The sequence below is a fragment of the Musca vetustissima genome, unplaced genomic scaffold (assembly GCF_032173495.1).
Source record: "Musca vetustissima isolate MV318-11 ecotype Yass unplaced genomic scaffold, APGP_CSIRO_Mvet_v1 utg19615, whole genome shotgun sequence".
In the NCBI taxonomy this organism is placed as follows: Eukaryota; Metazoa; Arthropoda; class Insecta; order Diptera; family Muscidae; genus Musca; species Musca vetustissima.
This window is the reverse complement of record NW_026883489.1, coordinates 114,110-142,028: the sequence shown is the minus strand read 5'-3', so window position 1 is coordinate 142,028 and position 27,919 is coordinate 114,110. Positions and strand designations below refer to the sequence as shown.

General features: G+C 30.4%; 1 protein-coding gene and 1 long non-coding RNA gene across 2 annotated transcripts in view; both read right to left on the bottom strand.

Moving 5' to 3' along the window:
- LOC133330357 (neuroplastin) overlaps nt 1–10,209 on the bottom strand; it is a 33,808-nt gene extending 23,599 nt beyond the window's left edge. The window contains exon 1 of the mRNA XM_061538816.1: nt 10,020–10,209. Coding sequence (XP_061394800.1) covers nt 10,020–10,092 — 73 coding nt within the window. The 5' untranslated portion in view covers nt 10,093–10,209. The remainder of the gene's footprint in view (nt 1–10,019) is intronic.
- LOC133330360 (uncharacterized) overlaps nt 1–26,108 on the bottom strand; it is a 135,539-nt gene extending 109,431 nt beyond the window's left edge. The window contains exon 1 of the long non-coding RNA XR_009754341.1: nt 25,852–26,108. This is a non-coding gene — a long non-coding RNA (uncharacterized LOC133330360). The remainder of the gene's footprint in view (nt 1–25,851) is intronic.
- Nucleotides 26,109–27,919: the final 1,811 nt, after the last annotated feature.

The window sequence follows — 27,919 nt, the reverse complement described above, 5'->3', positions numbered from 1 at the left end:
ACAAAATACACGACATTAAATTACTCTTACCAATCAGACGAAGAAAAACAAATAAGTTTCAAGTTGAAAAATTCATATGCATGCTTGGCTTTTTCTGCTGCTGCTTCTTCTCATATTTATGACATGCACACACATACATATGAACATACATTAAATTAATGCAAATGTACAAATATTTCGAAATGTGAAAATATATATGTACATACAAATGTATGATTGTAGTGTTTTTTTGGCGATAGTTGGTCGGTTGGTGGGTCTGCCGGCCGTTCGGTTCGGTTGATTGAATGTATGGCCAATCAGAAAAATTCAGTTGTTTGTTTTGGTATATTACCTAAATGGCCAAGGTAAGAAATTGAAGGCAAAGTGTATACAACAACAGACACATGTGCTTCTAATTTGGTTCAGAGCCGCATAGACTGTATTAAAACCCCCTTCCTCCCCACCACCACCTCCTTGCGGAGGAGAACGGAAAAAAGCCGTTCGGTATGTGCGTGATTGTTGAAAACGTTTGATTAATGGGAGGGTAACAGAAAAACAGAAAAAGAAAACAAATTGTATTGCCGAACAATAGTAGTGTGGTAGAAATTGAATAAGAAGAACAAGCCGAATATTGCTAATGTACATCTGAGGAAAATTATCAATTATAAATGCTATTATATGGTCTGCCCAAGTCAATTAAAGTAGATATGTGAAATTAAAACATAAGTATGTATACATAAATAAATATATGTATATACTGGCAAATATTAAAAACCATGGGTAGTTCTAAATTATTGAAAGAAATAGAAATGTATATACAAATAAATATGTGATAAAAAATAATGGCACCATTTAATACCAGTAAAAATCTACAAGTTTTACAATTTATTCAAACATTTTTTACTAGAAATCCATTCCCGCTCCAAAAAAAACTTTTAAAACTTGCAGTCAACTTTAAGACTATTCAAACCGAAAAGCATGGCATAATTACAGAAGGTAGTCTCATTTGAGAAATTAATAATGGCACCATTGGAATTTTATGGAATTTATTATTTGAAATTAATAAATGGGTTATCAATTTCAAATAATAAATTCCATAAAATTGTATGCATGTCGAATGGCCTATTCTTAAAATATTAAAAGTGAATACCTTCTGTGAATAATTATCTTAATTGTTTTGATTAATATTGCTCTAAAGATATAATAAAATATAACTTATATTTATAGATTATAGAGGTTGGGATTTTTAAGATATTAAACATTTTGTAATTATTGCCATTGAACACGTGTCGTGCGTACAGTTCGAAGGAGGATATTTTTGTTTAAATTTTGAAAGCTGAATGTTGTCAAAAGTAGAAAATATGAAAAAATTTAAATCATGTGTCTGCATGAGACTACCTTGTGTAATGACCGAAAGGGTAAAGGGCTAAGCAGAATGCTCGCGTTGAGCCATCCGTCGCGTTATATGTTATCGAAAATACAACAACCACAAGGCAACCATAACACAAACGCATATCGTTTCCTTGTGGTTGTTGTATTTTCGATAACATATAACGCTACGGAAGGCTCAACGCGAGCCTTTTGCTTAGCCCTTAACTGCAGCTGGATTTGTGTTCTTTTGAAAATATGAGATATTAAACATATAACAAAAAAACAATTACACCGAACATGTTTTATGATAAATCACTGTATTTAATCGTCATTAGATTGTAATTTCCTTTGTATAAATGACGATTTCAATTAAACGACTTGTGTGTAAATACGCCTTTAATTAATGAGTATACCTAATTAAAACGCGTTATCCATTTTTGACGCCGTCAAAGTTTTCTTTTTATTGTTAACGGCTTCCATTTCATATTGAAGTATTGTACTTCAAATAATTTATGATTGCAAATTTTTCTTTATATAGAACAATACAACAATTTATAAACGCACACACACACACATATAACGCATGTTATTAATGTTCACCAAGGTGGTACATAAATATCAAGATCATCATCAATTATACAATGTGTTTACACATTAGCAGTGTTTATATCTATTATATTGTTTACATTACATTGAATTTCAGTTTTTTTTAATTTGCCTTCAACAATTACACTAGATTACAAGAAAAATACAAAAAAATATATTAATATTATTTGGTTCAGATAGATGTAGACTGTATTAACATATACGATTTTAAATCAAGTCTATTAACGAAATCCAGGAATACTGTTTAATCGTTAAGACACATATGATATAAATGAAAGTCAGCTGATAACTATTGACATATAAAGACGAAATCGATTATAACAACCCCAAAAAGGTACCAGAGAAATTAGTACATAGCTAAAAGTGATATTTTATAAAGGACAGACAATTTTGGGGAACTTTTTGATAACGTCATTATAACTAATATGTCGTTATAAAGGATTTCTCTACAATAAGCTATATTTAAATCATGATAAATTCATTATTATTGGAAAACTCGCTTTAAATTCCCATTATGTATGTGTTTGTAAAAAATCATACCTTCCTAACAATACATGTCATTGCGTAGTTGGATTTGTATGTATTTAAATTAGTATATATTTTAATTAAAAAAAATATGTGTACATTTCATATTTCAAACCCATATTTAACCTCCTCGTCCTACCACCACCCGGCAATTACATAATAAACATTATAATTGTAATATTTTGATGTGCCCTAAAACAAACTAAATGCTATATTTATATGTATATTTGTATCCTTTTATCCAACAACAAATTCTAATTTACCCAACAAACTTTTTTTATACTCGTCTTTGGCTTCATAATCACCTATTCCCATCTGTGTTGGTTCTCATCCTACTCGAACATTAACAGGCAGCCAACATTTATCTAAGTCGGTCGGTCTGGTGGCCTTCAATAATAGCACATTCAATTACTCCGCTCGCTCGCTCGCTTACTCTCTATAGTTCAACATTTTCTTTAGTATTACTCCAAACATAGCCAATCAACCAACCGACAAAAAATGCCCATCTATCCCTCATCACACTCTGATTCGATTGCCTTATTTTGTTATTTATTATTTGATTGTACAAACAAAAACAACAAAAAGTAGCCAGAATTTACTTTTCTCTTGACCACATTCTTTTAGAGTTGGTGTTGTTAATAGTTGGCCGTCCCAAATACAAAAAGTATTCAAACAAACAAATACCGAAAAACAACAACACTACTGTAAGCATAAACTTTAGTAATCGTGTTGAGTTTGCTTTTTTGTTGTTGTTGCTACGTACACAGCACAAAACCAATAGTAAAATAAATATATATTTTTTTTTTGCCTCGGCATGGATATTTTTGTATGCTGTCTGTGAATTGCGGAAGATACAAACCCAAAAAGTATTAAATAAATACTTGGGATATAAAATAATTTGTTTTCTTTTTTGTTGTCATTGTTGTTTAATTATCTTTGTTCTGTGGATAATCGTTTTAAAGATATACAATACAATTTAAATTTTGTTTATAATTGGAAAAAGAGATTTGTAGGCAAAATACATTACAAATTACGAAGAGAAAACAATTTACAAAGTCTAAATGAGGTTTTAGTTGTAAGCAGTGATGCCAAGTTAACAGTATTCTGTTAATTGGTTGAACCATAATGTAATAATAAGGTGATGTATCAAAACAAAAGCCTATGCTTTTGTCTCGACCATCTGTCAAAATTTTCCATATAATATTTCACATGGTTGGCAACACTGTACATCGATTTAAAGTAGAAATTACGCCCTTTGACAGTTAATCAAGACATCACCGTGTAAACACGGATGTTATGTGTAACGCCGATTGTATTATATCAATCAGTGGTGCGATTTTGTAACTGTTTTACGACAAAATTGCAGATGATAACCGCGATAACAGCAAATTTTCATTTTCTTTTATATTCGTTATCAAAATATACGGTACGTTAACCATAAGCCCTGGCTAGCAGTGATGGTCCGTGTGACGAATTTTTAGGTTTTCGACTGTCAAAAAGGTGTAAACGTCGAAAACGTAATATAGCTGTATAAAATGTAATAAATGTAGTAAACGTCATTTATTTGAATATTATTACCATATACGGCTATTTTTCGAGAAAATATATAATTTTTACACATATCTGACTATTCCTTACAAAATTCTAAACTTTATGGAGAAGAAAATTTTGAAGTTTGATATGGATTTGATTAAAGCATACGTAATTTCCGAATTGATTAATGAAAATAGATATGTTGTCAAAAACCTATTGGTTTTGGGAGGGTTTCCGACGTTTCTGACGTATGTATTATACGTCGGAAATGTATATATTTACATTGTAAGGGATTTAGTTAATCTAGTATATTTAAATTGCAATTCCATTGCATATATGCAATGTACATAACGATTAAGAGTCTAAACGCAACCAGAGAGTCACGAGTCAGCGTCATACGTTTTCGCCGGCGTGAAAACCAAACGAAAGTGTTAGCGTTAGCGGCACAAAATGTCAATTATTTGTTTTCATTTTCTGACAGAAAATTTTACGTTGTGCAAACCAAAATCAATTTATTATTTAATAAACAATAATGTCAAGGAACTTGGATAAAATTATCGAAAAAATTATTTTTCTTCCATTTTATTATTAATTCGTTAAAAAACATCCAAAATCTTTGAAATTATTTGTTTTTTTAACAGCACTGCCATATGTTTTGATATAAATTCTCATAGCACTGTTGATTTTTACCTAAAGTATGGCAACTCAATTGAGAGCAAGAGAGAAATTTTGAGTATGACGCTGAGCAAAAATGAATAAAATCTATTCTAGCGTCATGCCGCTAGACGCGAACGTCAGCCATCGCGATTTCCCGTTGCCAATAAGAAACATACGGCAAAGGACTGTCGCTGACTCTAGACTCTATGGTTGCGTTTAGACTCTTATGCACACTAAAAATGGAATATCCAAAGAAAAGAAAGCTAATGATAGATTCGCAAAAGTATATTTTTTAGTAAAAATATTAATGTGTGTAACAAATAAATGTATTTTTAACATTGTTCATTGAAAAGAACTTTTTCTTCGCCAGGAATTTTTTGGAGAGTCTGATAAATTACAAAAATGTTGCCAAATAAATTTGTTACAGCCGCGCTTCTCATATTTATTTATTTTATAAAATAGCTAAGCATGTATAGGAAGTTTAAATACCGTAGTATACTTTTATACAAATATTGCATTGATACATTTTGAAAGTCAGCCGAAACTTTGGTGTTTCAAATTACATGATCCAGTGGGTTAAGTGACCCTAACTATTCTGTTTTTTTTCAGTTTTCGTTGCAATATTTATTGTCGCTGTTTATTTGTTGTCATCTGTGCCAATAGGTTTGAAAAGAAAAAAAAAAAACAGCAGTTAAGTTGTGATTTCATTAACATTATTATTTTTATTATTAGCACCTGGTGCCACCAGAGTCCATGTCGCACATCTACAATAGATGAGCCAGGTTACCCTACACCTACTACTACTGAAATAATGAAGTGAGGTAAAGGGTAACATACTCATTTTGTTTCATTCTACCATTCATATATATATGTTTATATGTATGTACTATATAAAAAATGAAAAAAGCGAAGAACATAGACTACTGTGAAAGACAGGGCAACGGACATAGACATAGGAAATAAAAAGAAAGAAAGAAAATATGCAACTTTTTTTCCATTAATCTATTTTTGAATGCTTAACAACAACAAGAAGAACAAGTAGTAGCAGCAACAACAAAGAAAAAATAATGTAGAACATTTTTGTTTAGTTTATTTCTGTGCTCTTCTTTTTATTCATATTTTTTCTGTTGCTGATGTTGTTGTTCTTGTTGTTATTATCAGTTTGGCCTGGCTGGCTGGCGGACTGGCTGCTTGACTGAATGTTCTTTGTTCAATTGTTCCATATATCAATTCAGTTCGTTCATAATGTTGTTGTATGTTTTTGTTATTGGTGGGGTTGAGTTTTTGTTTTCTTTTTTTGTTTTTGCTTTGTGTCCTCCCGTTATCAGTTTCAATCGCGTCGTATTCTACTGCTGCTGCTTGCAGCACTACTGAACGAACAATAACAAATCGAAATCGACGAATGAAGAGTAACAATGAGTAAAAAACAAGAACAACAACAACAAAAATGAATGAATGAACATGTACGAAACAAATAAAAATGTAGCTCGATCCAGCATAAGAATAAAATACAGTTCAAGGAAATTTTAAATGGTGAAACAGCAAAATGTTTTGTGTATTCAAAATAAATTGATAATACATAAATGAGAGAAATATTATGGAAAATATTGGAACATTTCTTTAGTCAGCTGATTGAACAAAACAGCTGACTAATAAAATCAGCTGATGGTGTTCGTTGAATCTCTGTCGAATTATTTCTTGAAGTGTCAAAAGAAATATTTTTTTTATTTTTTTCTTTTTTGACATATGTACCAAAAGGCAAATTAAACCACGACTAAACAATGATTTATCAAAAAACGGGTGCGGCGTAGTGCTCATTAAGGAATGGATATTTAAAGATCATTTTACAGAGAGAGAGTCTATAAGGATGTATGTTACATATAACTTAATACATTTATGGTACCTTTGACATTTTTGCAAGTTGAACATTCTGTCAAGTTCATAGGAAAACTAAACTAATGGCGTCATCTTTATTGAAAATTGACATTAGTGTTTTGTTTCTTGCCAGAATCGAATACTGTAGAACTCAATTCGATTATCATTGCATTCCGATGACCAAGAAATTAAATAAGAAAAAAACGTTTACACCAAAACCGTACACATATAACTTTATAACACAGATTATGTACAAAAAAAAAAAAATGTACAATAAAATGGGTGGCCCAACGAAAAAAAATATATATAAAATACTCTGGCCCAATTTGTATGTTTTTGGAATGACACCGTTTAAAAATTGTCATTTTATTCCAAAAGTTTTACAAAAAAAATGTATATAAAAAAAATGTTCCTTGTTAATTCTTTTATTCCCAAATAATTTGACATTTGGTTTACACAACACAAAACAACAACTAAATGAAAAGTTCAAAGAACCACTTTATTGCATATATAAATGTTTTGTATGTATGTACAAGATATTGATATATTTATAAATACATACATATGTACGTATTTGTGTCGATATACAAGCATTGCATTCACCTCGACCAATAACTGACAGAGCAGAGTCGATATCCAATGAACATATAAATAAATTTCCTAACGACAGCAATATTGTCATAAAAACACGTGACTTTTAATTGATAGCCAAACGAAATTGATATTGAATGGTATGGGGATGGGGATGGAATGTTGAGCAAATTTGTTTTTGTGTTATATAGCATAGGATATGGGAAATTCATTTTTTGTGATAGCATTGAAGTATGACTGATGCATAGAAACTTCTGATGGGCGAATGAGGAATTTATTACCACAACTTGTTTAAGTAAAACATATAAATTTTATTATAATTTTCTTTTTAATGTCAAATAAATTATGTACTTTGTTCGACATATAAACATAGACTAAAACATGTACATTAGAATTTTTTACTGGTTTAACCAACTTTATGAGGATTTAAAGCGAGTTTGCACTACTGAATCCACTCGATTTCAAATGTCAATTCCATAGTGTATACGTCACTTTAATCATGTCCACAAATCTGGTGGATTATACTTGGATTTGACATTTGAAATCGAGTAGATTTAGTAGATCTAAACAAACTTTTATTTGACATATAACCAATGGAATTGGCGATTTAAAACAAATGGGTTAACGAAATCCAGTACAATGTAAATGTACTATAAATGATTTGCCTAAATATAATCAAAGTAATAATAGAAACATTTTAATAAACACGAAATTAAAATATATGTAAACGATTTATAGATCTCTATATTTGTTTATAGACATCTACATCGATTTTTAGAGATCTAAATCTATTTACATCGAAAATGTTTTACGGAAATTGACACTTGTTTGACATCTAATGACAACTTTTAATGGTGTAAATGTGCCCTAAATAAATAGCAATGGACTGAGTGTTTTAGTTTTAAATTATTAGTCATGATGCAATTATACAAGGTAACTGCAATACTCAGCTGATTTTTTTATATCGTAATACTCGTGTCATGTTCGATATGAGACTTTTGATTTATGTAGAACGACCCATTATATTTGAAATTAGAAATACGATAATACAATTACAACACCATTTTGTGTAATGTTTGACATTTATCTTTGCTATATTCCCAAATCTGCAAAAGATGGGAAAATATAGTATCGGGGTTTAATTTTTTTCTGAACTCGTTTTGCAACCATGAATAGGCACGAGAAGTTCAATTATATTAATTTAAAATAGAACTAATCAGGCGTTAACAATTATAAATTTTCATATCATTAAAATAGCATCAGAAGTTCGTTGCCCTTTGGTTTACAATTTACTTCAATTTCCTAATGGGAAAATTTGAAGCAGCAAATCCTTTTAAAATGAAAAATTGCAAGTTTTAACGATATTTTTATATGAGATACCTCTACATATGGCAATGACTCAATTAGATGGAAGGTCTGAAAGCGATGGAATTATAAATTTGCAAGATTTTCATTCGCGTTTTTCAATTTATTCTGAAAATTCAGAAATGTTGTATTTTGAAAATAAATAAAATGTATTGATATTTCGCATTTTTGTTTACATTTTTCGACATATCAAACTTATATACACCGTTTTCTGACCGAAAAACAAAAATATATAGCGTAAAAAAACGTTTTAAATAACCTTCGTCTTAGGGCACATTTACAACGAACGTGTTTTATGTTCAATTATCAATTTTTAAATGACATTTAAATTGTCATTTTTCTTTTGAATACATATACAATATTTGACCTTTTCCTTTATAACATATTCGGTATAAATGTACTATTAAGGTACGTTTAGATTTACTCACTCGATCTCAACTGCCAATTCAATTGTGTATACGTCAAATATAATTCTCCATTTACCATACAAAATTTAATCCAATCAATATCTCGATTTGTCGAAATCCAATGCTAAATCAAGATAATTTCAAATACAACCCAACTTTTGTGAAAAAAAAACTAATCGTTTCTCCTTAAAGTATGTTTTAAAAAACAAATATAAGTCAGCTGCTGAAATAGTATATCTTTTTGCATTAATAATAAAAAGTACATACTATAATTTAGAACAACAAATGTTGTTACGCATTTCTGATTATGAAAGTATTGTTTAAAAATCAGGAAAGCTGTTAAATGTATATGTATACGTAAACAAATAACAGCTGACAAATCCATTTGCTTTCATTTTAATACTAGTCTAAACAGTTAGGATTTGATATCTCGATTTACAAATCGAGTCGATTTAGAAGGCATAGTCTAAACGTAGCCTTAGTTTTAGTTTGATTGTTCGATTGATCAAAACATATGATTGTCCCCAGTCAAACATACGATTAAAATATTATTATACACTAAGGGTTGCCATATTGTAATGTATTATCATCGTATATTTTGCAGTGTTGATATTAAGAAAAACTCAAATTAAGTGAAAAATATGAGTTTCTTGTAGATAGAAGAAACTAAAAGATATATAAATACCTAAAAAATATTCTTATAAATAATAAAAAAAATAAAGGGGAAGAAGAGAAAAGAAACAATAAATAACTAAAAAAAATACAATATTTCAGAAGTAGAAATAAAGTTAACTTAAAAATCGATTCTTATTAAAGATATAATAATAGGCTTAAACTTAGGAGACCAAAAAAGAAAATAAAATATTTGATTTAAAAATAAATAATAATACAAATCAAATACATAAAAAACGGTAGTTATATAGAGACAAAAGGTTTCTTTTGTTTTAAAGATAGATATAACTTTTTTCCTCTTTTCATTATTTTATCTGATTGAAGTTTTGTCATTTAGAGGAACAGATAAAGTTGGAGTTATAGAAATAGATAGAGAGGTACTATACGATAACCAAAAAAATATAACAATAACAAACAAAATGTTTGACATTAACTTACCAGGTGATTGAGCATAAATCGCTAAAAATATTGAGAGGAATGAAAATAGGCCTGCCAAAAATTTTGCCTCCATCTTTGGTATTGATCCGTGGTTTGTACTTTAAAGCTTATCTTTAATGGATTAAATTTATCTAAATGATAATTTTTGTTAGCGTTTGCTTTGTTACCGTTGTTCGGGGGCGGGTGTTGTTGTAGTATTTAGTTGTTTTTGTTGTTGTTGCTGCTGTTGTTTTTTCTTTTATTGTTGTAATAATGGATGACCTTTTCAGAAACAAAAAAAAACACGTGTGTGGTAGGAGGTTGGTTGATAGATAGCTAAATAGATAGGTAGAGTAGATAATATAGTAGTTGTAGTAGTAGCAGCAGTGGTATATATGACGTTTTGTTTTTAATCCTTATTTGGTTGTTATTGATTTGTTGACAATTATTTGTTGTTGTTGTTGTTGTTATTTTTGTTGCAATGATGATTATCTTATTTTTTGCTTTGACTTATTTAACAGAATTTGCTTTATACAACTTTATTTTTTGTTTTTTTTTTTTGGTTTTAATTTGCTATTAAATTTTCTTTTTTTTAAATTAATTAATTATTATTTTCTTTTTGTTTTCTTAGATTTTGTTATTTTATTTTTTTTTTTTCTTAGAATGATTTGTATGATTTTGTTGTTGTTGTTGCTATTTTTGATGTTGTTAGTAGAATTATTATTATTTTTTTGTTTGTTTGTTTGTTTTGTTGCTATATCTGGATTTTTTGTTTGTTTTTCAATTTCAGAGGTCGTCGTCTTGCAATCTGTTTTTTTGTTCTGTCTTCGTACCGTTTTCTTCTTGCTCTGAATCTACGCGGCGTGAACGTTGTCGTCATAAATTAACGAGAGCTGTAAAAGAAGAAGCAGAAAAAATAAATTAATTAATATCTTCCATCGATTTTATCAATTAATTGAAAAGAAAAAAAATAAAAATAACAATTCTATGGAAACATCTTAAATGATTAGTTTGTGTATCATATAAAAATATTTTAATCAAGTTAATATTCAGTTCAAAATGTTGGAGAAATTTCTTGAAGTTGGCTATATTTCCAATTGCTTATGAAATTCAGATTCTGCATATTTGCCAGGTAATCTATTAACAATAGTTTTAATCTAAATTGCAAGTGTGTACTCCCCTTAATAATTACAAAGCTTTGCGTTTTATTAAATAATGATGTTTGATGATAGAATTGTGGTATAAATTAATGAGGAAATTGCAAAATATAATCGTGATTTTGAAGTACTTTCATCATGTTTGTAATCACACAGTCTCTTTCGAATGTTGATAATTACAATTACAAAGGCAACGGAACGAAGCATATATTGTGAAGTTCAAAAACAAAGTTGTTCAATTAAAGGAACACGGGAACTAGTTCCATGAAGTTGCATATATTTAAACCAATAGAATGCGAAATAAATCGATTAGCATTGTAGAATGTTACAATATGAAAATAATGGAATTCAATGTGCATGATAAGGCAAACCAATAAATTTGTTCTTATTTTAATTTAGTTTCATTTATTTATTATAAGTTTATTTATACAAAAGTTGCATTTATTTAGAAATAATAACTTCAACATTTGAAACCAAAATCAATTTGATTAAAACACTTTCTGGCCATACTGTATGCATACATTTAGGCATATATGTGTAAAAAAATGTATATGAATAAGAATATCTCATTAAACAAAACATATATGTCTACACACCATTATAAGCCAAAACAAATGACACTTAAAAAATATTGCAAATTTTTTCTGATAACACACACAATATCAAAACAGACAGAGAAAGAGATCGGGAGAGAGAGAGAGAGTGGTGCTGTCATTTGCTGTCTTTTTTTAGATTGCTTTTTCTGTTCAATTTTGGTTCAAAACATTTTAGTCATTCCATATTAACAAAATAAAAATTATAATTAAACGAACATTAAAACAATGAATACTAATATGTATATTGGCAATAATATTTTATTCCTATTATATTGTCAAAATTTCGCGAAAATGTGTTGATAAAAAGTGGACATTAATATAATGCGAAGAAAAAAAAAATAAGTAGAATTTTTTCTAGATTATAAAATTTATCATCATTCGTTTTTAATTTTCATTTATATTGATCTTTTCCCGACCATCTGTCAAACTTTTCCTTATAATATTTCATATGGTTGCACATCGAATCCAAGTAGAAATTATCCATTTTGAAAGATAATCGAGTCATCAGCTACGTTAAATGGTCAACCTATTTATTGTGCCATGATTCAACCATGTTTAGATTTATAATGTATTATTAAATAATCCAGATAAATGAAATAATTAAATATCGTAGTTGAAACAATCTATGCATTGAAAATAAGCAATGTAACCAATGTAACAATTTTACTCGGCATATATTGTTTGACTTTTAATAGTCGCATGAATGTGATTTAGAGGCACTGTCATTTAGCGTTGACATTTTTACAAGTTGCCCATTTATCCACGACTACACAATTACAAAGTCAAAGGAACGAAGCTAATATTTTGAAGTTCACAAATCATATGGTTGAAGTAAATGGAGATACAGAACTAGTTCACCACTATTTGTTGAATAAATTTTAACAATTATCGATCGATCTTTTTTTAAGAACATTTATTAAAGTAAAATAACGAAATATATATATATATATATACCATGGCATAATTATACAAGGTAGTCTTATGTAGTCACATGCTTCCAACTTTTTCTTAATAATAATAATTATATATTGTAACAACCAGAGTTCAATCTTGTTCTCAAGTTTTAACTCTGTGATGATTCAGAAAAAATTTATATTTTTTTGAAAATATGCCAATCGACATGCTTAGAACTTTATGTAATATATTTCTCATTTTATATGAAATTGATACACGAATTACAAATTAAAAAGTAGTTGCCATTATTAATTTCTTAAATGAATGATAATTATGTCACGGGCTAAACTTTACTCAGATCTCATCAACATGGTATCTTCAGTCGCCTCTATACGTCTAATTTTTTCTTTGAGACATTATATGAATATATTTATGTTGAGCAAACCGATGCTATTTATGCAGATTTTAGTAAGACTTTTGATAAAGCTAACCACAGTCAAATTTGTTCGTATGAGTTTAAATCCAAAATTAATTTAATTTTGCTAACAAAATAGATCGCAAATATTTTTGTTCCAAAACCATATTTTCGAATTAAAAAGGAGTTCTTTATTGGTGATCAGTCATATATAAATTTCATATTCAAAATTAGTTGAATATATCTCTTACTGAAGCATTACTAATAGTATGTTTACATTGTATCGGATTTGTTAAATCCAGAAGATTCCATTACATATATGTCAAATAAATTCACATAAAGGATAACCTCATTTTACCCGGCAAAAGGTTATAATAGTTCCGTTCCAGAACCTAAAAGAATCTACTAATTTTACAAGTTTTGCAACTTTTTACTAGAAACCCGTTCCTGAACCCACAAAACTGGTAAAACATTGAACCAAATTTAAGAGGTCACAAAACAAAATGGCGTTCTCTTTGAAAACTTTTTACACGAAAAATTTGTCCGAGTAAAAATGGTAACAGGAATGCCAACTGCTGATTGGCTGTCCATATAATTTTGGCATATTTACAAGATTTGCATTCCCGAACCTTTCAAATTATTTTGTATTCTGAGAGCGATTTTGAAAATTTCCCCTTTTACTAGCTTTACTTTTAAAAAGTACTGGAACAGACCAAATGTAAATGCCGTTTTGGAATATATTTGATTTGTTCCCGACTAGTAGATGATTTTTACAGATATTAAAACAAAGCACATATAATTACACGGGTAATAACGACTAATAGCGTCGAAATTTTGATTAAACCCTGTGGCACAGAATTCGCTGATTCATAAGTTACAAAACAATTTTATGCAGGTTTCGTGGGCACAATTTTATAATTTTCAGGTGTGTTAACTTCTTTAGATTGCTATTGATTTGAATAACTCTGGAAACTGAAACGAAATCGCTATGCTTAGTTCAAATGTGGCAACATCATTATATATGTCTTATGGATTTATTACACTTATAAAATCAAAAGTGGCTTCATTCTGATACAAGTTTTCGTTTTTCACTTTCTGAAGAAGCTATACGTAATTAATTCCACATTTGATCGGAATTCATTTCTGTGAGATATCTGATTGGTTTCTTATACGGCATTTACATTAGAACTTTTTACTGGGTTAACCTACTTTATGAGGATTTATTTGACATATATTCAAAGGAATTGAAAATTTAAACCCACTGGGTTAACCAAATCCGATTCAATGTAAACGACCTTTTATTTGGGACCCATATTTTTTTAATATTTATTTAACTGTTTAGACTAGTTTAAATTTTGGCACTTTAAGGGAAAGTGATCCAATTTTTGGTGCAATATAATCTAGATTTCGCACAGAAGTTCAAGCAAATATAAATGAGTGAATTTAAATCGAGAAATTGAATACTATCACGATATAAGATATCGTTTTCACACTTTATTTTTTTTTTTTTTTTTTTTTTTTTTATTTATTTATTATTTTGGTTGGCCCACTTTCTATAGGGATAGAAGGTTTAGTGCCATGTATCCGTATGTAGCTTTGCTAAAATTTGACTTTATCCATAGATGGTGGTTTGTGTTTTGCAGGTTGACTTCGATCTTCTTTAAGAATTTGACCACAATGTTCAGACTTTCTAAGCCTTGTGTATCAGTGAACTCTTCTACTGTGAAGGAGTCACATAGTAGCGAAAAGCATCTTCTTTTGCTATTAAATTTACGAAAATTAAAAATTTCATGCGCAGCTGTTTGGATTTTGTTGAACGAAATTCGTAATTTATAGGTTATCCGTATTTAAAAACACACGTGTTAGTTAAGCGAACGCTTAACAACCGCCATTTTGTAAAAATCTATTTTTAAGCCCGTGGGCGTGTAGTACTCATTTAAAATTTTTTTACGTCCTTCTTGTGAGCCGTCCGAGGAAGATATCGTTTTCACACTTTATTTTGTTGCAAACATGTATTTTGATTTATGTAGTACCTATGCTGATGGGTACGTAAGTATGTTTTAATATCCCAACTTTATATTCATGATGAATCACAAAGCGTATAATACGTTTTGTACGTAGACGTATAAATACAAAAAAAAACACAACAACAATGTCAAACAAAAACAAGTGGGAGAATTTAAATACAAATACAATCAAATTTAAATACATATGAGTAGGTATGTAAATATGTCATAACAAAAACAAAAACCTACTTTATTGAATAGGCGAAAAAATGCAAACACACACGAGAGAAACACACTGCGTTGACATTTGACAAACGTAGGTTTACAATAGTGAAATCAAGTCAATGCGCTCGTTCACTCGCGCGCATTGTAGCCACCAAATGACGTAAGAATTAAATACGTCGGGATACAACACGTTTTTGCAATTTTTTCACTACACCATCATTCAAAATGTTTTGGCTGGTGAGGTTTGGTGAGCAGCAATTGAAAACAACAGAAACAGAAATATGTAGCGAAATCAGAACGCGATCTTATAAAACTCACTGTTTGTATTATTTGTTGTGTTTGTTGTAGTTTGAACATGTCTGGTAAACCCAGACGACAATTGACGTATTAACATACATACATTCGCACACTCACACACACACACATTCTCCGATACATTCTATATGGGGTATGTGAAAATTCAAAAGAGATTTATATTTTTATTTATATATGTAAAATACTCAATCGCGCACACACACAAAGTCACATGAGAACACTCTTTTTTTATATATATCTTACAAAAGAATATATTTTTTTCGTATCTTTTGTTCTTATACTTTAGAAATTTATTTATTTATTTTCTTGTTTGCTTTACGTACTCGAATAATATTTTCCACACCACCAACGGCAACGATGAATCCAAATCAAAAAACAAAACACCACTCTGTATATATGTATATCGGAATTTTAAAATAACAACAACAACGACAAAATACATAGGCGGAAAATGAACAACAACAAAAAAATATATATATTTCGTTATTTTTCGTTTCGATTTTTAAGAACTTCACAAATACACAACACGGAACGTTTGAACGGGTCGAGGAGATCGATCCATCGATCGTACAACAGTTACGATACGAATCCGAATACAAATATTGAACTTACATACGAGTAAGAGAGTAAGCGGAGCGCAATTGAACTTTATTAATGAACTGAAAATTTGGTTTGGGAACGCATAAGGAAGCTATGCAAAAAAAGAATAACCGGAAGAAAAGTTTTAAAATAACTTTTTTCTCTTTCTCTCTCTCTCAGTTTAACATAACTCGATTTGATTGTCAATATCTGCAAAAAAAAAAATGTCCGCACGTTCATCAACAATGAACACAAATGAATAACTGAACTGCGGCACAAACACACGCTCCACTCTCTTAATGTTGGCACTACTGTTGTGGAGCACAACATTTCAACATTAGTGATGTATCAAAGGGGGAAAAAAATATGAAAACCAAAAACTTGGTATTTGTACTCGTCATCGTCGTACATAAGACCAATAATTTCGTATTCGAATTCGTAATCACAATGCAAAAACAACTAAACACACACACAACAAAGAGTAGCAAAGCGTACCGTCGAAAATTCGAAAGAAAAAAACCGAAACCAAAAAAACACAACGCGAAACGACAAGTGTTGTATACGCGTAGAAAGCAAAGACTGAAATGAGCGTCTGAGAAATATTTAATACATTAACATAACATCATCATCAGTAGTCGCAGTCGCCGTCGTCGTCGTTGACGACTTTGTCAGATTCTCACATGTGTGTGAGTGTGTGTTTGTGTGTCTGCTGTGAGATAAGATTGTCTAGCCTGTTCGCTCGCAGAAATACGCTATCACGTAAATAACGTAATAAATGCGGCTAGAATAATACTACATTGATGACGATATCAGCGCGCCAGCGATATTCGAGCAAATACTGCAAAAGCTGATAACAGCAACAATGAGACCAAATAAATCAAACACAAGCAAACTTGTATACAGAGAGAGAGAGAGAGAGAGAGAGAGGAGAAACTCAATTACAGAGTTTTGTGAGAGCATTTCAGAAAAGAAGCACACATTTAATTAGTGTTGTAAAGATCGTTTGATAACCGAATAATTGTTGTGTCGAACATTTCAGTTTTCACCATGGCATAATTACAGAAGGTAGTTTCATCTGAAAATTTGATGATGGCAACCCTTTTTAATTTGGAATTAATATATCAATTTTAAATAATATGAAAAATAAATTTAGAATATAGAATTTCTCGGCATATCCATTAAATTGGGTAAATTTAATTTATTCGTCAATTGCTCATACATTCCTTCATCACAGCTTGATATTTGTAATCAGCATATATTAGCAATACAATCCATAACTAATAATATGAATGATTCGGACCGAATATTAGTTCGTGGCGATTTTAATATGCCATCTGTGAAGTGACTTTCATTGCCAGAGTCAGAAGCTCTTACTCCATTGACATCTGATATAAATTTAAATCAATTTACTTCTGAAATTATTAGTAGATTTTGTGACATTAATCTCCAACAAATAAATAATATAGTAAATAACTATGAGAAAATCCTTGATCTAGTCTTCGTAAATTATACACCATATTTTGAATTAGTTAGAATACCTCCTATTTGTATTCCTGAAGATTACTATCACCCAACTCTATGTATATCCATGATACATGATTATTTAATTTCTGACAATTCATCAAACTCATTAAAAATTACTTTCAACTATAAAAAACGAACTTTTGCAAACTCAACACACAGTTATCTCATCTGTAAATGGGACCTCTATATGCCTTTGTAAGAGTCCTATTGATCTCAAGCTTACAATAGATAAATTTTATGTTACTCTTATCAAATTCATTTCTGAATGTGTTCCTACTGTTGGAACTAGAAAATCTGAGAAAATCGAGGCCCTGACGGTATACTAATTCTAATTCTAAAATTATGCTGGGGATACCGTCAGGGCCTGGACATTTAATAGGTTTTAAACTACGTAGATTTTTAGAGACCTCTCGACTTTGTTCATAAATGTGTGGATCTTTAATATGATAAGTAGTATTAGAATAAGTCGTGCCAAAAAATTTTGCAAAACATTCTGAAATTTCGGAGTTTTTCGAAAATTCTTGGTTATTGTATTTTAAAATAGTAGGCTTAGAAGAAACTTTTCTTTTTAGATTAACAAATTCATAAAATGACTATGGATTGGATTTAAAATTATTCTTAATCTTGTTAAGGTAAAGATTATACAACCTTCGGGATTCTATTGTATATTTTGATCTAGCAACAGAATATTTAGCATAGTCTATAGAGGAGCCAGGTTTTTTATATTTTCTGAAAAGTTTATTTTTTGAGTTTTTTATACTTGACAATTCACGTGTATTCCATGGATGCCATATCCATATCAACATGGTTTTCGTAGTGATCTTTCAACTATTACCAATCTTATAAACTTTACTTCTACTGTGATAAAGGGATTTGTTCAGCGTAAACAAACCGATACAATTTATACAGACTTTAGCAAAGCTTTTGATGGGGTTAACCATGAACTTTTACTTTATAAATTAAATCATATTGGCTTTAGTATAAATTTGGTGAATTGGATTTCATCTTACAAAATAGGACACAACTAGTTTTGTTTAATGGATGTCTTTCAAAATCGATTAATGTTCCATCAGGTGTTCCGCAAGGAAGTCACCTAGGCCCGATTCTGTTTCTATTGTTTGTAAATGATTTGCCAAATTCAAATCGCTAATGTATGCAGATGATGTCAAGTTGTTCATTACCCATCATTCTGAAAAGCAAGCTGACTTACTCCAGCATGATTTAAATAGCCTATTTCAATGGTGGAGCCTAAATTGTATGGACTTGAATTTAAATAAATGTAAACATATGTGTTTTTTTTAATTCTTCTTCGATAAGACATTACTATATTAATGGTTCGATTTTATCAACTGTAGATTCTTTCGTTGATCTTGGTATTATAATGGATCCAAAATTAAATTTTAAAAATCATGTTATATCTATGGTAAATAAAGCCTATGATATCTTAGGATTTATAAAACGGTGGGCCAAAGAATTCTCGGATCCATATATAACGAAAAAACTATTTACGTCTCTTGTTAGACCTATTTTAGAATATGGTTCTGTTGTATGGGATCCCCAATATATATTCTGATAAAATCGAAACCGTGCAGAAACAATTTTTACTTTTTGCACTGAGAGGATTACATTGGAATAGTAGTTTTGTGTTGCCATCTTAGCAGGTTAAAATTAATTCGTTTGCCTACATTGAAAAGTAGACGTAGACTCTATGGGAGATCCTCTTAGTAAAATGTGTATTGACTTTAACTCTGTATACTCTAATGTAGATTTTTGCTTGAGCGTAGAACAAATAAAATCTAATATTATTGTATTTTTAAATGAATAGTAAAACTTAATAACAAACTGGCTGTTGAAGTAGATTCTGTAGCTGGTTTTTCTATTCCACTCTCAAATGAGTGGAATAGAGAGGCGGGTGGGAATGAGAGGCGTGGGAACGTCGAAAAAAATTAAAACCCACAGAGTTAACGAAATCCGATACAATGTAAACGTACTATAATACTAAGCATGTCTTATTCCGAACAATTTATAAAATAAGGGAAATACACAAAAAATTAACATATTTCACCTCAAAAGCATAATTGAACAGTCAAAAAAATATTATGTTAGTACTCGAAGCAAAACCTTTTGCTTTTAATACCCTAGTTTCCTTCCCTGGATTTATGTTGTTACATTCAATTGGCTTTCGCTCAAGTTCTCAAACAAACTCAATAGAGTTAAGATTATGGATGTGCTGTTTGCTTCGGATCGTAATAGTATGCTTACATTGTACAGGATTTAGCAAATCCAGTTGCAAATGGAATATCAAACGTTCTAATGTAAACGTCGTTTAATCCTGATCAAAACTAATGTTTAGCATTCTCTTCAATTTAACTTGCCAATCTTGTACCAGAGATTAGAGACATTTGCCTTTAAATAACCATCTTCCAGAAGTATGAATCTTTTAACAAATATTCTTTGCAAAACTTCTGTTGTGCATTCTGTTTTTTGATATAGGGCTTTCCTGTCAATCCATTCATGTAAATCTTTCTTCCTGAAAACATTTTAGCTTACAAAATTAGCGGACATGTGCTAATAAACGATGGAACTATAAAACTAAATCAATAGCCTAGTACCTTTTGCGGAACGAACTGCAAAGAGATTCCCGAATGACAACCATTTGCTTCAAAATACTCCTTTCAGGAAACGATTTCGGTGAATTGCAGCTTCCGGAACACATCTAATGGCTTTGATTTTCGATTTCAATTGGTGTGCACAATATAGTTGTTTAGTTCACGAATTAACTAATTCAATTGAACGACACATCTTCAGAACTAGATCATTCTATGTTCAATTTAGTTCAATTTTATAAAATTCAGTAGTTATGCAAATATTATTAAAAAAATTGGTCATATTAAATTGTAATAATCATCAATGAAAGTGGCAAATTGAATATCAAACGTTCTATTTTCTATGTTTGATCAACGATGTAGATAGTGAACTATGAACTAGGTGCATTCTGACTAAATGATCAATTAACAAAATAGTAAACTCTAAATTGGATGATCGCACTATTTCAAGCAAAAGACACGAACTGTATTAACAATTATTTAGAGTGGCTGTTTTCTAAATACATAACAAAATAATAATTAAAAGCATACTCCTAATCTATTGAATATATTCTACAGTTTTTTGTTGTATTACAATTCTTTATAAATTAATGCTATAAAACACGATTTAATAATAGGAGAAGATATGATATGCGAAAAGACCCAAAAGTGTATCCATTTTTATTTACTCAAATTATTTAAGATTTGCTGAAATTATATTCCTGGGAAAAATGAATTCCTCTCGAGTATACATAATTGGAGTATATTTGTGATCTAATAGTTCATGTAGTTCATTTGCTCCATATAGTTTCGACTCCTAGATAGTTCCTTTGAATCTCATTCTTTCATTGTTCTTTATTGTTTTTTCTTCGCTAATATAGTTTCGTGTTGATAAAAATGAAATTTAAAAAACTGATTTTAAATAATTTCTATTTAGTTTAATAACCACAAAATATATTTCTAAATAAATATATTAAAAAAAATTAAATAATATTACTATTTACACAATAATAAATTGATGAACGTATGTTTATATATTGTTAACAATGTGACAGCATTTGAAAAAAGAACGAAAACGAATGAAGAATGTGGGAATAAAGGAACGAGATCAGAAAAAAGAATGAAATCGAAAAGGAACGATATCAAGGAACAACATTAATTAAAGAACTGGAACTAGTTTCGATCGTTCCTTTTTCAGAATAGTCCCAATGAAATAGTTCGTTCCGGAACTATCCAACTCTAATATACGTATATACCAAATAAAACCTCATAGAGGAGGTTAATCCGACATAGAGTTTTAACCTCATCTATAAGGATTTATTTGACATATGACAATTTAGATCTACTGGATTTAAAAAATCCTGTCTAATGTAAACGTACTATAACCCTGCAAAAAGTTCGAATATACATGTCATGGTCTATTAAATAAGGTCTACCGAGTGCCGAAGTCATGGCTTTGTCTTCTCCTGCTATCAACATTTTAATCGCGAAATACCAACCAGAACAGCATAAAAACTAAAAATATCTTTCAAAATAACGTAATGATAGTAATGTGCACAAATATTTTGGTTCTTATAAAAATATTTTTTGTTTAATTATCCTTTAAGTCAATGAAGATTTCAAATTCACCTCCTTGTTAACCTTATAAATAAACCTTGGTACAAGTCGTTTAATATTATTTTGGAATATAGCATTTCATATTTCCTTTTACCAGAATTACATTAGGCAATTTCACTTGCGGCAATTGTCAGTTTGTGGGCGAGAGTGGTAAAGGGTTGTCATTCCCCTCAAATCTGCCACAAAATAAAGAATTGAGGCAATTAAAATTACCTAATGTAAATTAGGATATTAGGATAATGTAAATTAGGGCAATTGCTTTACTAGAGACATTTAAACAATGTATTCTAATTTATTCATTTTGGTAATTGACAATTGTCTGACACATTTTTGGCATTCAAAGTAAAACGAGTAATCGATTACTGCACATCCGTACAACACTGCTAAAATTGCTGCCTTAAAGATAACAGCTAACAGCTTCGCAACAGGAGAGTGAATTCGTTGTGAATGGTATAACTCCCTAAACACATATTTGTGTATGAAAAAATACAATAACATACCTATTTATGAATAGTTCAAAATCTTATCGCCAACAATGTGAACAATGATAAGCTTGCTACTTTGCAGATATTTCTTAACTTGAAAAAACACATACACACATAGCCATGGTAATTACTCTGATAAGAGGCGTGTGTGTATGAATAGCAGTCCATCTATATAAACAATACGTGAAGTATTGAATTGTTTACATAGAGTTTACACATACGAGTATACAACACTGATAATGACCGAATGAGGTATTTAATAGATTATTTTCTTTTTCGTTATTGTTGTTAACGATTTCCTAAATAGTTAAATTAAATAATCGTATTATGTATAACTAATGTTGTTGAAAATTTGCCATCTGAGTTTGATTGCATTATGAGAAAAATTTTATTACAAAAGGGTTTTGTTAAAAAAATTAAAATACAAATTAATCAATTTAAAATATATAATTTATAGTACGTTTACATTGTACCGGATTTCGTTAACCCAGTGTCAAATTCATTGTATACATGTCAAATAAATCCTCATAGAGTTGATTAACCCGGTAATGTAAATGCCGTTTTAAGCAAGTAATTGAAGGTACGTTTAGATTTGCGAAATCCACTCGATCTCAAATTTCAATTCCATTGCTTATACGTCAAATATAATCCACTGAATTTGTGAACAGGATTATCGTGACGTATACGCAATGGAATTGACATTTGAGATCGAGTGGATTTAGAAGTCTAAACGTAGTCTGATTCTCCTCTATTTGATCATTCTGCAACGAACTTTTAATGCTAATTATCAGAGTTGTAAATAATATTAATATTCGATTCACATATCCCTACACATCTTCGCAAAATCCGCAATTATTTCCCAATGTGTTGGACGTTTTTGTTATTTTTTTTATTTCCCAAAAGGTTCAAATTTTATTACTATTATACATGATTCTAAAATATAACCTATCGCAATACCAAATTTGAAGAACACTGATCGTGAACAATTTATTGTACAACTTTTTTCTGTCTGTTTGTTGGTTTTGTTGGCGTTTACGTCACATTACCTCATACAGGGTCAGATGTTAACAATTAATGCCAAATTTTTGGCGACTTTTTTGGGTTCTTTGAAAATCAAAAGAAGAAAAGAATGCATGATTGCAAAAAACAAAAAAAAAGAACAACGACGACAACAAAAAACAAATGTTAACCAACAAGAACACCACCCATCATTGCGTTAAACAGCCGTTTCGTTTTTTATTTCATCTTGCAATTGTGTCTGAAGACAAAAGGGGGACCGCCAAAACAACAGCGCTATGCCAAAAACAGAGAACATGAAATATACATACGAGGGCAGATCGGAAAGTTCTTAGCCTAGCACAAAAAGCGCTGTATAAACAGAAAAAAGTTAAGGAAATATCCATCTCTGTTATGAACACATGTTAAATTTTGTTTCGATCTGGCAACTCTTTCATAGAGAAACATGTGTTCAAAAAAGACGCATTCTATATAATGGAGTTGCCAGATCGAAACAAAATTTAACATATGTTCATAACAGAGATGGAAGTTTCCACGACACTGAACTTTTTTTCTGTTTATACCTCGCTTTTTGTGTTAGGCTAAGAACTTTCCGAACTGTCCTCGTACACACATTTAGTTTATAATGTTCGTTGAGAATGGTCGGTTGGTCGTGTGATGTTTTATTTAATTTTTTTTTCAAGAATTTCGTGAATTATATTCCCTCTTCTTCTTCTTGTTGCTATTGTTGTTATTTACATAGTTTACGAAATCCGCGCGTCATTGGCACATGAGAAAGTGGAAAGTTGAAAGAAAAACAAAAACAATCCAAGAGAATAAAATTGTATTCAAAACAATAACAACCACAGATTGAAATATAAAATACAAAAAGTCATCGAAATATACGAACTCTTGAAACAAATGTACATGTGTTTTGATTAATAAAAAAAAAACAATTATTTGTATTTAAATTTACTGCAAATATATACGAAATAATTGATAATGGCTTCAATTGATCAACGAGCTAAATGAATATCATTTTCAAGATTATTTTAACATTTTATGCGGTTCAGCAAAAGAAAAAAAAACATTAATTACTTTTCAAATGAGGTAGCAACAAAAATAAACAAAAATCAATCACTTATATGTTTGTTTAATATATAATAGTTGTGTGTTTTCTAACCTGCAATATAGTACTATATTGAATTACTTACTACAAGACAAAATTGGCCTAGCAGCAGCAAGTGGAAAATCTAGTAATCGCCAGGGGTAAAAAAGTCAAACAACTTCCAAAATTCGCGCTTTAACAAACGATACACACACATAAATCCAAAACAAAAACCTTTGTTTTTGTCTCGATTATCTGTCAAAATTTTCCTTATAATATTTCAAATGGTTGGCAACACTGCACATCGAATTCAAGTACAAAATTACCGACATTGACAGTTAATCGAGACATCAGCTGCGTTAATGGACTACATATTCATTGTGCCATGCATAAATCCACACACACACATTTTTTTGTTTATCAAAACAAAAACATCTGGTTTTTATTAGACCATCTGTCAAATTTTATTTAGTGCCTAATATTTCTCATGGTTGGCAACATTGCACGTTAAATTCAAGTAGAAACTATGTACTTTGACAGTTAATCGCATAGTCAGCTGTGCTAATGAAGTAAGCCGACTCGAATAACGAAATCCAGAAATACACCTTAATTGTTTACACATAACTTTAATCATGATTTAAATGTCAATCAGCTGATGTTTGTTAATATACATAAAAAATATTAATTTGCGCCTAAAATATTTATTTGCAATTAGAAAAATTACAACAATTGAAATGTTCCTGCATCATAAAATATAAAGTGTGATTTTCAGACTGCTGTATATCTGTTAAAATTATTCCAGTGACAGCTCAATATATTGCTTACTAGCGTACAAAAGCATTTTGGTGAGAATTTATCACAAAAAAAGTTATTCGTGATGGAATTCAAGTATCATAGTGTGATTTCTTTATATTTGGCTGGAAAACCACAAGTGGCTATCGTTAGAGCACTCCAGCATTAAAATGTTAATAAATCTTTTCTGTCTCGTACCATCACTTGTTACCGTGATATAGCGTATCCCGACGTTAAGGAAGAAAACAGCAACATTAGCAGAAATGGTTCGAAAAGTAAAGAAGCGACTTGATCGAAAACCGCGTCGCAGTGGCTGAAAAATGGCTCGTGAGCTGAACATATCGCAATATTCCATTCGGCAATTCAATGGCTCGGGGTAAAGCCATTGAAATTCCAAAAAGTGCTAGAACTTACACCGCAACAGAAAGAAAATAGACTCAAAAGAGCTAAATAGTGGCTTCGCTTGGCCGAAAGTGATGAACTGCCGAATTTGGTTTTCTTTGATGAGAAAACATTCGTTGTCCAGCAGTTTGTAAACAAACAAAATGATCGTGTTTACTGGTCCATGGTGATGGTGTGGGCCGCCATAACAGCCGATGGTCGCTCTTCGCTCGTATTAATCGACCGTGACATCAGAATAAATGCCGAATGATTTAAAGCCTTGGGCACGCAAACATTTTGGCCGCAGACCTTGGACATTCCAACAGGACTCAGCACCATCGCATGGCTAACCCAAGAATGTTTACAAAATGAGGTTCCTCGCTTCATTTCCACCGCACAATGACCACCAAAATCTCCGGATACCAATCTGTTGGACTATTGAACCAACCGGAACCACCAAAATCTGAAAGCTTATGATGGTTTAAACGGCATTTACATTATAGCTTTTTGTCAGGATAACCTCCTCCATCAGAATTTACTTGACATATATGTAATGGAATTGAGATCAGGTCAGGTAATACTCAAAATGGTACATCTATCAAAAAAACATACATTTTCTAAACCTTTTTAAATATTTTTCGCACTTGGTGTAGAACTTGTTACTATTTTGACCAACAATGTGTGATTGTTGGTAGAGTTGTACAGTTCACAAAATAACTACTTCAAAAGAACGATTCACAGGAAATAGAAAGTGAACTAGGTTTTACTTTTTAAGAGGGAACGAGAATAATCGTTCAATGAGTAATTCAAATTGTGAACGTTTTACGGACCTAATTCGATTTGGTCTAAATAAAAGATCGCGTTTTATTTTATATATTGGCAAACCATGAAGGCAGTTATATTCCTTAAGTATTTTTGTGATTAAAGGCAAGCGAATTTTTAAATTCTTCTGAAACTTTTCTTTAAAAATGCATATCTTAAATGTCGTTTACATTGAACCGGATTTGGTTAACCGAGTGGGTTTAAATTTTCAATTCCTTTGATTATATGCCAAATAAATGCTTATAAAGTAGGTTAACCCTGTAAAAAGTAATAATGTAAATGCCGTATTATGAGTCCATAAACTCATCTAAAACTTTTCTTTAAATATCTTCGCCATATAGGTTCATAAAAGTGTATGACACTCCAATAAAACAAATGAAAATAGCAAATTTGTTTTTATTTACACAAACTAATCTTCCAAGCTATTAACTGAACAATTCGGATAACGATGGACTATTAAAATAATGACCGAACTGAAAAAAAAAACAGCTGAATATAAGAGCATAATTGCAAACTATTGATCAGCTAAATGACCTAAATAGAACAACTCTTTTTATTGACTTTCGTGATTGAATATGACGGAACGAACTAGTTCAATATTTCGAGAAAAGAACAGTCGGAACTAGTTCAACCATTGTTCAGTTTTATAGTTCATCCAGATTATATAGTTCCTTTTTAATTTCGTTTATTCCCATAATTTTTGCTAATAAATTTTGCAATGTGTTTGCTTTTTTTAACAGAAAATGAATCAGTACGAGTTATGTGGACGAAAAAAAAGAGAGAGATTCAAATGAACTATTTAAAAGTTCGAACTATATGCAACGAAGGAAATAGTTCTTGTCTACAAAGTGAACTGGAAGATCGATCGGCTCAATCATATGTCATTCACTGACACATTCCTGCAGAAACAGAGTATTTACGACTAGTCATAAGTTTAGTAGAATCCTTTTCCCTGAATTTTTAGATAGAGAATGATCATAAGAACTATACAGAAGAAGAAAGGGACGAGATCGATCGGCTCCGTGAATTAGATTGCCCGTGTAAAAAGCCCAAAATTGGTCTTACTATGAAGACAATCGAACATTTACAATGTTCTACACAAGGTCAAAAATTAAGAATGACTTTTCCTTAAATAATAAATAAACGCTGCAGATGTATATCACATAATCATAACCTTACTTTAAAGTGCAAATATAACAGCTTATCTTTAAGAATAAGAAAAATACATATTTATCTTTCCTATTTTTATCTAGTCATGTTTATTTTGATGCTTCTGATAATATTAAGAAATTTGTCTTATCATAGTTTTTTTTTTTCATGTCACATACGAATATCAAATATTGCAAAAGTTTGTTTCATTTTCGCTGCATTAATATCTAACTAAATGACAAGTATTTGTTTAAAGTTTTGAATGTGCGCTCTTT